Here is a 14,818-nt window from a genome sequence, read left to right on the forward strand (position 1 = left end):
TATTCAGGTCCCTCCTCTGTAGGGTTTGCTGGGGCTTCTGTAAGGTTTGCTGGGTTTGCTGGGGGTTCACTTCAGGCCCTATTCATCTGGTTCACTCCCACACCTGGAGATGTCACTCAACGAGGCTGGAGAACAGGAAAGATGGGTCCCTGCTCCTTCTCGGATCTTTGACTTTGAGGGGCACCAACCTGATGCCCGTAGGATTGCTCCTGTATTGGGTATCTGCCAACCCCTGTTGGAGGGTCTCACCCAGTTGGGTGGCACAGGGATGTGGACCCATTTAATGAAGCACTTTGTCCCTTGGTGGTGGGGTGTGCTTCACTGGGGGAAACCCACTCATCTGGGCTGCCTGGATTCCTCAGAACTATGAGGAGGAAAGGCTAAGTCTGCTGGTCCGCAAAGACTGCGGCCATCCTTCCCCCTAGGGGCTCAGGCCCAGGGAGATCCAGGTTCTGTCCCTGACCCTCTGGCTGGAGTTACAGAGTTCCTGCAGGGGAACCCCACCCAGTGAGGAAGGATGGGTCAGAGTCAAGCCTGAAAAGGCACTCTGACCACAGTCTGCCACAGCCGGTGTGTTGGGCTGTGGGAGACATGTCTTCGTACCAAGCCTTCCAGCCTCCCTGGTCCCAGGAGGGGAAAAGTGCAGCCTGGAGCTATACAGAGGGATGCTGCCTTCTCCTGCCCAGGGAACTTAGTGTGTTAGGCAGTTGTGAGTCCCAGTGCTGTCTCATACCCCTCCCACAAGGAGCTCAAATGGCTTAGACAGTAGGCAACCACAGCTATGGTGCTGGTTGCCCCTCCCCCTGGGAGCTTGGTAGGCTTAAGCAGATTCCAGCTGAGAGGCGGTTGAGAATCTGTAGGGCTCTGGGGTTGGGATGCTAGCCCCAGTGGTGTGGTTTTGTGAGTGAGATCATCCAATCCATGGGTTGCACAGTTCTGTGGAAAAAGCACAGTTTCCCTTGCTGGGTAGCATGCTCATTCACTGCCTCCCTTCACTGGTGGGAGGGGGCTCCCTGCCCCATGTGGCTCAGATGGGCCACTGCACCACATTGTTCTTCCTTCATCTCTGGACACACCAGCCTCCTAGTCAGTTCTGATGAGAGAACCTGGATACCTTGGTTGCCAGTGAAGGATTCACATGCCTATTATAGTTCTTTTTGATGGGACCCTCTGAACGCCGCTGTTCTGTTTCTAGTTGGCCATCTTGGCCCTGCCCCCAATATGCATCTTTATCTACTTCCTCAATGGTATTACAGTACTTCACTTCTAATGTAAGACTTTTATAACTTTTATACTTCTGTCCTTTGTACTATTGTTCTTATAGATTTTACATCTACATCAAACCTGTCAAAACATTATTATTTTTTAATTGCCTGTTTAGAAATTGAACAGTGAGAGGAAAATTTTTGTCACATGTGTGCTATTTACACTTCTTTTCTTTGTATAGATCTAAATTTTGATGTGATATCCTTTTTATTTTCTATTTGAAAAACTCTTTAACATATAGTACAGATTTGATGAAAATGGATTCTCTCATCTACTTTTTTTCTAGGTGAAAAATTTATTTTCTCCTTAATTTTGAAAGACATTTTCACTGGGTATAAAATTCCAGTTTGGCATTTTGTTTTTCTTTCAGCTATTTAAAAGTGTATTCCACTGTCGTCTGGCTTTCATAGTTTCTGACAAGAAGTCTGTGAAAATTCCAGAACTCTACCCTGAAAGAACAAGTTACCTTAGACTCTGAACTCTTATCTCTGTCTTCTCAACTCAGTGAAATTTCCGTACTTTACTTAGGATCCTGCCTTTTTCTCTGTAGTTTGGAATGCTCACCTTATTTTCTGTCTCATACATTCTAGTCCTTCACTGGCTGTTTGCTCTTGGATCAAAAGTGTTACTTCATATATTTAATCCAGTTTTTTGTTGTTGCAAAAATCAAGAGAGTAAATCTGGACCCTGTTACTGTATCATAGCTAGAATAACATGTTCTTTATTTCAGAAAGTTAAAAAATAAATATTCATTGAATCCACTAGGAACGACATTCCTTCTTTAGATGCTAGAATTATAAAAACATTAACTGTATAGGCTTGGTCTCTAGTGTCATGAAATTTGCATTCCATTGGAATCAGAAACATTTAATAACTATGCAAATCAAAAAGGTAATTTAAGATAATAGAAAATCTGTGAAGACAGTACTGCAGGGTGGTATGATAGAGTAATGGCGGAAAGAGTATACTTTAAATAGGAAAAACATGAAATTGCTGAGGTGGTAATATTTGACTTTAGCCTTGTAATAAAAAACAGGAATTGACAGACTGTGGTCTGAGGGCCAGTGTCTGTTTTGTAAATAAGGTTTTATGGAAATACAGCCACAGTCATTCTTTTACATATTGTCTATAGCTGCTTTGTAACAATAATGGCAAAGTTGAGTAGTTGGACCATAAGCCTAAAATATTTACTATCTGGTCTTTTCAGAAAAAATTTGCCAATCCTTAACATAAAAGAAGCACACCATTTGCTGACTGAGCTGAGATCACCACTGACTACATTACTTATAAACCTGGTATATACTTTCTATCCTTATTCAACATAATCAACCACTTACTCCTTCTAGAAATCGTTTCTTCTTTTTCTTAGCTTGTCTGATACCATGTTCTTTTGTTTTATTTTCTAATCTCTGTAGCAACTTCTTCTCAGCTTCTTTAGTCTAATAGTTTTCCTGAATCTGATCTTTAGTGTTACAGTATATTAGGGCTAGGTTTCATGTCTGTCTTCTCCCTTTTTTTTTTCTTAAATAGCATCATGCACTCCTGTGTCTTCAATTACTGTCTATTTCCTCATGACTTCCAAATACATATCTCTAGCTAGGCCTGTCTTCTGAATTTTAAACCTATGTCTCCAACTATCTACATGACATTCATCAATCTAAATTCAATAGGTTATAAACAGAATTCATGATATCCTCTGAAAAAGCTGCTTTACCTTTATATTTCTCTCTTTCAGTAAATGGCGTCTATTGCTTATGTCAGTAATCTGGAATTCATCAGTGTAACCAATCAGTCATTAAGACCTTTCAAAATTCTCCCTTCTATGTATTTGATTGTTTATAGTTCTTTCTGTGCTTCTGTATTCCTAGTCCAAGCTGCCTTTCCATGACCTCTGTGGTAACTTCCTGTTTGTCTCCACATATCCATTCTCAAAGTGGTTCATTGGACACCATAGCCAGAGTTACTGTAAATGAAAATCAATGGCTTCCCAGTGTTTTTAGGATAAAGATCAAAGTCTTTTCCATGGTTTATAGAGTCCACTGAAGAAACTGTCCTCCCTAGCTTTATGCTATACCATTTTCCTTTTTCTAGGTAATCTGGCATTCTTTTACTTCCTCAATTCTCCAAATGTTTTATTAGGGTCTTTGCATGTATTGTTTCTTTCTTGCATGGAATGGCTGTTTTCTTTCTTCTTTGCTTACTTAATTCCTGTTTTCTCTAGGCAGCCTTCTCTCACCCTCACTCCCTCCTGTTAGGTTCTCATATTATTTTGTCCTTAGTCCTTTTTTTTTCTTTTTTTCTTTTTTTTTGAGACAGAATATCACTGTTACCCAGGCTGGAGTGCAGTGATGTGATCGTAGCTCACTGCAGCCCTGAATTCCTGAGTTTAAGCAATTCTCCGTGCCAAAGCCTCCCAAGTAGCTGGGACTACAGGTACATGCCCAAGTAATTGTTGTTGTTGTTGTTTTCGGTACATTTTTTTGTAAAGACAAGATCTTGCTATGTTGTCCAGCCATGTCTTGAACTCCTAGCCTCAAGTGATCCTCCTGCCTTGGTCTCCCAATGTTCTGGGATTGCAGACATGAGCCACTGTGCCCAGCCTATCCTTAGTCTTAAGTGCACCTATTACATCTGTGATTAATCACAACTATAATTAATGTAATTATTTGTCTTCCTCACAAAACTGTAAACTCCATAACAGAAGGCTTTGTGTCTGTGTTGTTCACCATTGCATCAACAGCACCAAGCACATTTTCTGATACTAAATATTTGTGAAATGAAATAATAAAGGAGTATATTATGTCTTTTAATTATCACAAAACCCCTGTAATTTATTATTTCTCTTTGGGAGGCTTTTAAATTGCTTGGGAGAAATTTGGTAAAGAATAATTGTAATAGCTGCCATTTATTGAGAAACTCCCATGTGCTTGCTGTTCACTAGGCTACATACACAATCTTATTTTAACCCTTACAACACCCTCACAAAGTAGTTAATTTTATTCCCATTTTTATGTGGGGAAACAGGCTCAGAGAAGGTATTTCACTTGCTCAGTGTACACAGTTAGTGACAGAGCCATGATTCAAACCTAACTGATCTTTCTCTATATGCTCTTATACTCTACCACTGTATGTTGCTGCCTTCTAACCAGATAGTTACTGCGAAAACTCCTGCAATTTCTAATTTTATCACAAGGCTCCCACTATATTTTCCCCCTTTTCATTCCTTTAACAGAAGAGTTTAAAGTTAGTATCTAGACATACCAGCTTATATATTCATTAATAATTTATATTCAGACAATGATTGTAGAAATGTGAGTGTTTCTTAGATTACCAAACATCTGTGAAATCGTGAAGGAGTATTGAAATTTAGTAATTTGGTTTGGATCTTTGAAGATATTCTGTAGAATTGTTTTCCAAAAGTTACAACTGGTTTACAATTTTTTTCTTAATTGCCATTAACAAGTTTTGACCCTGAGATGAGAAATTATTCACAAATTTCAATTAAATACTGGCATGCTTCATATTTTCTCTACTTTAGAACAGGGGTCCCCAACCCCCAGGCCACAGGTTGGTACTGGTTTGTGACCTGTTAGGACCTGGACTACATGGCAGGAGGTGAGCGGTGTGTGAGAAGCATTACTGCCTGAGCTCCACCACCTGTCAGCGACGGCATTCGATTCTCATAGGAGGACGGACCTTATTGGGAACACACACAAGAGATCTAGGTTGCGGACTCCTCATGAGAGTCTAATGCCTATGATCTGAGGTGGGACAGTTTTATCCTGAAGCTCCCCCACTCTCCGTCCAGGGAAAAATTTGGTCCCTTGTGCCAAAAACATTGGGGACCTCTGCTTTAGAACATGCAGTAAAACTTGAATGGATTATGTAACAGTTTGTTTCTTTAATGAATTTATCACATAAAATCAGGCATTGCTTTGAAAAAGTGCAGTTTATTTCACTCTGTTATTACTGTGTGGTTCCAGGTTGTTAAAGATTCAGCTACTTTAAAGCAGTGTCTTAAAGAATTAATTTTTGTCCTTTCAGCATTGGCAGATTCATTTTTGTCATGGAACATCTTATCTCCTTATGATGCTTTTGAAGTATTAATATAGGTGGAATTACCTATGATAGTTTGGTGGAACTAAACTCTTTGTCACTTTTTCTATTTGTGAGATTTGCAAATAGTATTGTAGCTTTTTTCTGAAATTTTTTGTTTTGCAACGTGCCTTCGTAAGAAACTCATCGATTTGTATATTTAAAAAGAGGCTGTAAAGCATTTGAACTAGCCCCAGTAGGATCATATTATAATTAATAATAATAATAATATTAATGTCACCAGGGCTTGCATAACAATTCATAATAATTGTCTTTACACTTAACTACTAAACTTTGTAGCCTAATATAGTGATTTTTATCACAATGATAAACTTTTTTATTTACCTCTTGAACTGTATGTAAGAACAGAGACCAGTAGACCTAGTTTTTCCTGGTTATTTTGTAGAATGGGAATTGGGAACTGGAATTGAGGAAGTGATTTCAATTTCATGTAAATTTTTCTGCTATTAATTAGTTGGCCTATTAAATTTTTAGAATAGCTATTGAACTTTTGCAACCAGTTTTATTCTGAGTACTTTATTAAAGTGTCATCTGTTAGCTTTTCATATCATCTCACCATATTATCTTACTGAGGTAAAATGGAATTTTTTGCTTACTGATTTTTTACATAAGAATTAAGTGATACCCATACATACCAATAACATTGAAATTCCAGGCTTTCCCATGAAGGAAAACAGTTAAATTAATGCTAGATTTATAAGGCACTACAAAAAAAAAAGCACTAAATAAATTTTTAATTTAAAAATCCAAAATTAATAGTGTTGATGGGGGGTGGAATAGACATTGTAGAATCCTAATACTAATTAATGTTGTTCATATGTGTAAGAAAGACACATATTTAAAAATATAGATTCTAATATTGAAAGAAAAAAATCATCAGTTTTGGAGATGAAACGCATTTTTAGGAATCTTATATGGAAACTTCAATAAGGACATTTTTATACCAGTGGAAAACCTGATTGGAACACATTAGAGACATATTAGGCACTGTTGTTTGGAATGCCAGATAAGTTAACCTCTGTGAAGATATATATTCTTATAAATCACTGCTAGCATAGCTGTAATATGTGAAGATAATTTATTAATTTGGACTGATGCTGAATGTAGACATCTTCCATATCTAACCTTAAGCATTTAAAAAAATATTTTAGGACTAATTATTTTGTCCAAAAAAGCAATCTTTTGATTATTGATCTTCACAGAATTGATTTGTAAGGTGTCATGATCAATTGTGGTTAGCATCTTTATTATATCCATTCCAAGATAATTTTAGGCTTTTGATACCTTGATACCTTTGTCTCTTCCAACTTTTGCAGAGACTTTCCTTGCTTGCATACGGAGAAGAGCTAGTAGCTAATGAAGAATGTGCAAACCTGCCTTTTTTCCCTCTCCTAAGAAAGGAGAATTCATCCACTACCACTGTACCTTCTTTTTCTTTTCTTTTTTGTCTTGCACAGAAGACAGACATCTTCCTGTGAAGGGCTTGTGGCAAACCTATCCAACTCGGGTTTCTTCTTCCTTGAGAACGATCTGATTCATCATCATCTGAACCAGGGATCACAGTCTAAGGTCCAGGTGAGGGCAAGTCAGTCTATATGTTAAGCCAGTTCTTTTCTGGTCAGGTAAGTCATACTCAGGCATGAACTCACTCAGCATCAGTCAGCCTTAGTTTTTTAAAAGTTTCCTAGTCCCCAGAGAGATAATACAATTTATCTATTCATTTATTCTAGGATGCACCTAAACTATTGATGATTAATCACCTTATTAAATGATTCCATTCTGTGTATAATGTGATCATTTTCAACACCCTTGTTCATCTTAAATTCCAGAACTCTTAAAAGGAGTATATGTGTGGGGTGAGAGGGAGAAAAATACTGAAACAGATAGGTATTTCTAGCTGCAATTTTAATACTTATCTTCATTTTTATTTTATGCGTAAGAGTTTAGAGCAAGTTAAAATCAGCCTAGAATATATGATCTTATACCTTCGTAATTTTAATAACGTTTAATTATGTTTGTAGATGGCTTAGAACCAGAAGCTGATTGAGAATATTAGAGCTAACATTTGCACTCATGGTCATCACGAAGGTCTTTGTTGGCTTGCCATGAATTCTTTCCTTTAATGTCAAAATGACTAAGACAGAGACAAGAATTTTCCTGTTCTGTATCCCACTTCTATATGCTAGTAATAAGAAACTTCTGATTGTGCCTCAGGCAAGTGGTCATAGCTAATTGAAATCCAGTTTTGTACCTTGATGCTATCTTACTACTTGGGAAGTAAATTAGGTCTGTGGCTATGAGGCTATTTTCTGGACAAAATAGCCTCTTATTTTTCAAAAAAATTTTTTTATTTGAGGAAAAAAATCTACATGTATTCTGACATTTATAATCCTTCAAAATGCACTTGGGCATTATGTGAAATTTGTTTTATAGGTGGCCATTTTAAGTAAATTAGTTTAAGTCTTACAAAACATTAATTTGTTTCATCATGATAATGATGTTGTGTGCATTTGGTTGTGAAGAAAACAGAAGTAGTACTTTAATATACCTTGTCTCTGACTTTCACCCACACATAGCAGATGTGAATAAATTGGGCATTTATTTCTCCTATTGGCTAATTTTCCAAGTGACTCTTAAGTTATGAACTGAAGTTGATATACTTCAGTGAGTTTGCTACAGTAATGACTCCTGGTCACTAGGAAGAAGAGAGATTGTCTTCCTCTGAAATTTTTCCAACCATGAAGGTAAATGGGTTGTAAGAATACTGTTGGCTTCTTGAGATACATTGTTTTGTGTTTATTATTCAAAAACATCTATACTAGTTTTGAGCAAGAGAACATTTCTTTGGCTGGAAAGGCAACTTTTTAAAGCATTCATTATTTGGAACCATGTTACTGTTGGACCCTAAATAAAGTAGTTATTTACTTGAGTCTATATTAGGACAACTAAGTTAGTATGGACTTAGAAATTGTTGGGTACAAACCCTGTGTTTCTATCTCGTTATGTTTGTGTAATATGTGCAGAAGAATCAAAATATTTATTGGGTGTTTTAAAATGTCTCCAGTGGTATCTCTCTTGAACAGAAAAGCCATTTATTTAATTCTGCTTCAGATTCTAGTAGAAAATTATTTCCCACTAGATCATAAGTGTTTTAAGATGATTAGGTTCCTGTATGTGCATTGTATGAGTATGTAAACATATCCTAACCCAATTTTATAGATATATAAAGTAATTTAAATATTTAGAAATCTCAACATTAAACCAAGAATGTCATCCACATTAAAGTGTGTATTAAATATTTGAATCTGTATTGTAATGAATTCAGTAGGCATGTTTCAAAGACTTAGGAAGTAGCACAGATTTCCATTATGCTCTTGGGCTGGGCAAGTCAATTACATCCTCAAAGGGTTGTAATTTTGTAGAAATTAGCAGACTACAAAGGATACTTGATGGTTGTATCTGACTGGCTTTGGAAATGCTTACATTTCTAAGACTGTGAATTTTTAAATAATCTTTCCTACTTTTTTTTCCTACTTTTATCCTTCTTGTATGTTTTTGTAACCAGTAGTTTTTTAGGTAGACACATATGTGAACTTTAACCATTTCCATATTTATAGTTAGTGTAATTATTACAACATCTGTTTCAATATATGAATGAACTAAAATTTGGAAACTTAAAAGATCAGTTTTTAGTCTTTAAAACATTAGAGCAGGATGAGCTCTTAATCATCTACACAAAGATTTACAGGCTTTAAATATGTAGATTTAGATTATCTGTGATAGCATTTTCATTCTATACCAGTTAATGCATTTCAGAGACATGTGGTGTGTGTATTAAGGGACATGCTAGCTGATTGTACCTTACTGTAAGCAAAACAAAATTATAAAAGATTTGTTATGAAAAATAAGAAATCAATGATTTCCAAAATCAAAAATGTGACTTTCAGACTATTCTATGTGTTGTTGGATTGATCTGCCTTTTCTTACACAAGAGCATACTGCTGACCCCACCACAAGCTTTACCTGTTAAGTAAAATATGTTGTGTTTGGAATATAGCATAGCCTAGAGCCAGGCATTATGGAGATGATATGCTGAAATTGGGGTTTCTTTTCTTCATTCTCCCTTTCCAGTTAGGATTTGATTGCATTACTGTAATAAACATTAACATTGAAATCATGTTTTAAATTTCTTCATGTTCATTTTCTGGCCTCTGTAAGACACACACAGAAAAGACCAGTGAATGCCATTTCATCTAAGAAGCTCTTTAAATGCATCCAAGATGCCAGAAATAACCCTTTCATACCTCCTGAGTAGTAGCAACATGCAATGGTATAGGAAGAAATATTCCACCTAGCTTTTCTTTTGGTGATGTCTTGCCATTAACTCATAAAAATGTATATCCTACTATTATCTCTACCATACCTTTATGTCATTGGTTAGATTGCCTGATGGCTACTAATGTCTCAAGTTAATAGCCACAGAATATTTCAGAAAGGTGGCATCCACTTTATAAAATGTGTCTATGATTGCTAAAGTCTTATTTGGCTAGAAACAACTAAATTTAGTTGACCGAGTAAAATTGTATATTCTTAGAATATGTCACTTAAAACAAACAAATAGTGATTTACTTTCAGTTCTGAAAATATTTAGAAGGATTTGTTATCTCTTGCAGACCTTCCTGCAGACTACTAATGGGATGAACACAATATATCACTTTTATAATAGTGAGCTATTAAAGGCAAGCATAAAGCAGTCTGAAGCCCATAAGTGCTGCCAACAGCTCCTGCTTTAATGAATTCCCTTTTAGATGTCCATTAAATGCTCATGGCAAATGTACTCATAATGGAAATGGCAAATCTAAATGGGTAGATATGAATAATCCATGGAGTTTAAATTCTGTTTATGATCATCTTCACATTTAGTTTTCAAGACAACGCAGTTTAGTTTTCATTACAGTTTGGAATAAAGAGGACAGGGAGTAATTGATTGCTTCAAGCAGATTAAAATCAATGGTTTTCTTTTCAAAGAACCAGTTCAATGCAGTAATTCCAACTTTAAACATTGATTTAGAGGACTCAACACAAAATGTTTTGTGCTGTGTGAACTTTTATATAGGAAGACTAATATTAATTTTATTCCCCTATATATCTGTATAGTGAAATATAGAGGTTGTTAGTAACATGTGCATGACTTAATAGTGATCTATATTAAGTCATTTTGATATTATTGCAGTCATATAATGAATCAATGAGATTCCCGTCATCACTGTAATACTGTTTGTAACCCATTAGCACAGAGAAATTACAGCCCATCATACATCATTACTGTGATTGAGGCTTTATTACCATATTCTCAAATTGCTTGCTTGCTATAAAACTAAATAGACACAAGACAACTATAGGTACAGTAGAGACTGCGCATTATTGTGCTACAGTAATGAGGGATTATTGTACCATAATGGGTTGAAACTTAAGAGGAAAATAAACTTGGCAGTAATAGAAAACTGGAGACTCTTTTTACATTTGTTTTTATTACTTTAAAGGTCAAATATATTTGTTATGCTCAGGTTATTGTTTATGTATTACATGAATCATAGCCTTTTAATATTTTCTAAAGATTTTTTTCACCCCCACCCCCACCCCCAATTGTATCCTTTCAAAGTCTGTGGCCTGATGCACTTTGAATGCTTAGGACTGGACTTGGAATCTGCATTTTTCCTGTTGTGAGATGAGACGTTTTACTGCTACTAAGCCTACCATTTCTGAGGGTGGGTAGAACGCTTTAAACTTTAGGCTATTTTCAGCATACTATACATTTTATTTGCAGTGTGGATAGGCCAGTGGTCTTCAGGCTCTTCAGTTGAAATAAATGTATTAATGCAGCAATATTCTAAGCAATGAATACAGGTTTAAAATATGGAACTGTCTAGGGCCTGATTGTAAAAGACTTTTGATGTTTCAAAGACGAAAATAGAAAAAATATACGGCGTCCATATTAAAGAAGAAAATCCTACGACAGTAGAACTTATTGTATTTATAACCTGGGACCATGCTGTCCTCTTTGGAAGAATATGTTGCCTATGTTGCCTTTTCTAACTTTAGAGGTTATTGTTGCTTTGGCTAAAAATTTATATGTAAAGTGTTTTGTAATCATGAACATATGCTAATTTCTGGGTTTTGTTTTATATTATTATTTTTATTTATTTATTTAGTGTTATTTTTGAGAGACAGATCTCACTGTTGCCCAGGCTGGAGGGTAGTGGCACTATAACTAGAACTTATTAAATTGTGCATATGTTCATTCATTCTCTGTTGAGTCTTGTTTATGAGTTATAACATTGAGAGCATAATATGAACAGTGTAAGCCCAGGGTACTGACTTTGGAGATAAGATTGCATGGATTTAAAGTTCTCAGTGCAGAGTGGTTTTCTGATCTCAATCTCATTGTGATTTGATACCACGACAATTTAAATATCAAACAATGACCCATCTGGGCAACATAGTGAGACTCTATCTCTGCTAAAAATAAAAATAAAATATGAGCTGGGCATGGTGGCGCATTCCTGTAGTCTCAGCTTCTCAGGAGACTGAAACAGGAGGATCATTTGAGCCCAGGAGTTCGAGGCTCTAGTGAACCCTGATGGGGCCACTGCAGCCCAGCCTGGGCAAGAGTGAGACCTGTCTCTAAAAAATAATAATAAATGAATGAATAAATATCAAATAATAATATAAAATGAAAGCCAGAAATTAGCATATGTTCATGATTATGAAACACTTTACATATAAATACTTTGCCAAAGCAATAGTAACCTCTTGTTAACTTAGAAACGGCAACATATTCTTCCAAAGAGGACAGCTTGGTCCCAGGTTGTAATTACAAGCCACTTACACATTACTCTTAGGGTTATCATATGTAATTACCACCCCCTTTGTAAAGCATATATTTTATTTATAACACATACTGTAGTTGTAGTAGTATAAAACCTGAATGCTTGCTTACCAAAGAACTGCAATGAGACATGCTGCATAAAAGGAAAGCTTAGAATTGGCTGAGGGGACTATGCCTAAATGATGCCCCAGCCAACTCTACCTAGTATATTCTTCAATGAAGAAAACTGTAAAACATCCTTATCAACCAACTTCTTTCCATGCTTGCCAGAGTATATAGCCACTTTGAATTACATGAATGTTTTTGTGACTTGGTTCATTTCATCACTTCATGGGAGCACCTTCCATGTTAAAAACAGATGCAGTGCAAAAGCAGAAAGCCAGAAATAATAGTGAGAGGCAAAGTTAGAGAAAGGTGCATTTTAAATTTTTAAAATCCTCTATGACTTTTTCCTGCCCAGCATCTTTTGGAGGAAAAAGAGAGAACATGAATAAATTAAAGGTTTTTTTCTTTCTTTGTTTTTTTGAGACAAGGTCTCACTCTGTTTCCCAGGCTGGAGTGCAGTGTTGCCATCATGGCTCACGGCTCCTGGCAGCTTCAACCTCCAGGCTCAAGTGACCCTCCTGCCTCAGCCTCCTGAGAACTGGGACCATAGGCATGAGCCACCACAGGTTTGGTTTTTTTTTTTAATAGGTTGGACATATGGCTATAAATAAAAAATAAGAAAATTAAAAAAGAGTAAGTGCTAAGAAGAAAAATAAAATGAAATTATAAGAAATGCTAGATGGGGTTGTTATATATATGGTTTTTTGTAGAAGGCCTTTCTGATAAGATGGCATTTAAGGAAAAATCTAAATAAAGTGCAGGACAAGCCAAGATATTTATCTATGGTAAAAAATATCCCAGGAACAGTGAATGTAAGTGTTCTGAGAGAGAAGCATATTTGATGTGTATGCAGAACAGCAAGACTGCTATGGCTCAGCAGATAAAGGGGGAAACATAAGAAATTAAACATGATACCTTAGTAATTTTTTAAATGAATTTAATAACATTAAAGTTTTTCTGTGTGGTTAGGTTTTTGCTATTAGAGAGGTGGTTCTAAGTCAAATGATGCTTCTAATATCTTTCTTAATATATTGGAAATGACTTTGTTTTTTAAGTATTTAAATATGCTTGAACATGTTAACCTGATCATGTATCTTTTGTGGAGATCTAGAGGTTTTTTTTGTTTTGTTTTTTAGGGTTTTTTTTTTATGATACAGGCTTTATTATCTTCCCCATTTTGCAGATGAGAACACTGAGGCATTTACCCAGTGGCTTATAAGCTGGTAGGTGCTAAAGCCAGGAATCAAATTCAGAAAGTGTAGCCCAGATTCTGAACTTTTAGCCATTGTTTGCACTGTTTGTTTCTTTTTTTGTTTTTTTTTAAGTAATTTCAACTTTTATTTTAGATTCAGGATATGTGTGCAGGTTTGTTCCATGGGTATACTGTATAATGCTGAGGTTTGGGATACACTACAACCCGTTACTAAGGTAGAGGGCATAGTACCCAGTAGGTTTTCTTTTCTTTCTTTCTTTCTTTGAGACAGAGTCTTGCCCTCTTGCCAAGGCTGAAGTGCAGTGGTGTGATCTCAGCTCACTAAATCTCCACCTCCCAGTCTTAAGCAGTTCTTGTGCCTCAGCCTCCCGAGTAGCTGGGACTGTAGGTGTGTTCTTCCATGCCCAACTAATTTTTGTATTTTTACAAAATACAAAATACAACAAAGTATTCATGCTATTTTATTGGCCAAGCTGGTGTCGAACTCCTGGCCTCAAGTGATCCAGCCACCTTGGCCTCCCAAAGTGCTAGGATTACAGGTGTGAGCCACCTCTGTGCCTCTCCCCAGTGTCTCTTGTTGCTGTCTTTATGTCCATGAGTACTCAATTTTTAGCTCCCACTTATAAGTGATAACATGCAATATTTGGTTTTCTTTTCCTGTGTTAATTCCCTTAAGATAATGGCCTCCATCTGCATCCATGTTGCTGCAGAGGTCACAATTTCCTTCTTTTTTATGGTTGCATAGTAGTCTATGGTGTATATATGCTACCTTTTCCTTTTGTTCTTACAATTTTCTATCTTTTTCTTTATAATTTCAGCATTTATTTTTAGATGTCAGGGGTACATATGCAGGTTTATTACATGGGTATATTGCATGATGCTGAGGTTTGGAGTACGATTGAACCCATCACCCTGGAAGTGAGCATAGTACTCATAGTTAGTTTTTCAACCCTTTCTCCCTCTAGCAGTCCGCTGTGTCTCTTGTTGCCATCTGTATGTCCATGGGTACCCACTATTTAGCTACCACTTGCAAGTAATAACATGTGGTATTTGTTTTTCTGTTCCTGTGTTGATTTGTTTAGGATAATGGCCTCCAGCTGCATCCATGTTACTGCAGAGGACATGATTTCATTCTTTTTTATGGCTGTGTGGTATTCCATGGTGTATATGTACTATATTTTCTTTACCCAGTCCACCATTGATGAACATCTAGATTGATTCCACGTCAT

The 14,818-nt window shown here is 36.3% G+C and overlaps 1 protein-coding gene across 9 annotated transcripts in view; it reads left to right on the forward strand.

The window, feature by feature from the left end:
• Positions 1-14,818, forward strand: part of RANBP17 (RAN binding protein 17) — a 442,116-nt gene that overhangs the window by 159,798 nt on the left and 267,500 nt on the right. For 7 of the 9 annotated variants that reach the window (XR_010157416.1, XM_054684768.2, XM_016954187.4 and 4 more), the window contains one exon: positions 6,840-6,957. The exons of the other annotated variants lie outside the window; for them this stretch is intronic. Coding sequence is in view for 6 of the 7 variants with exons in the window: in XM_054684768.2 (XP_054540743.2) it covers positions 6,840-6,957 (118 nt within the window). In the remaining variant the exon portion in view is untranslated. The remainder of the gene's footprint in view (positions 1-6,839; positions 6,958-14,818) is intronic. 9 annotated transcript variants of the gene reach the window in all.

This window comes from Pan troglodytes, chromosome 4, assembly GCF_028858775.2.
Source record: "Pan troglodytes isolate AG18354 chromosome 4, NHGRI_mPanTro3-v2.0_pri, whole genome shotgun sequence".
Taxonomy (NCBI): Eukaryota; Metazoa; Chordata; class Mammalia; order Primates; family Hominidae; genus Pan; species Pan troglodytes.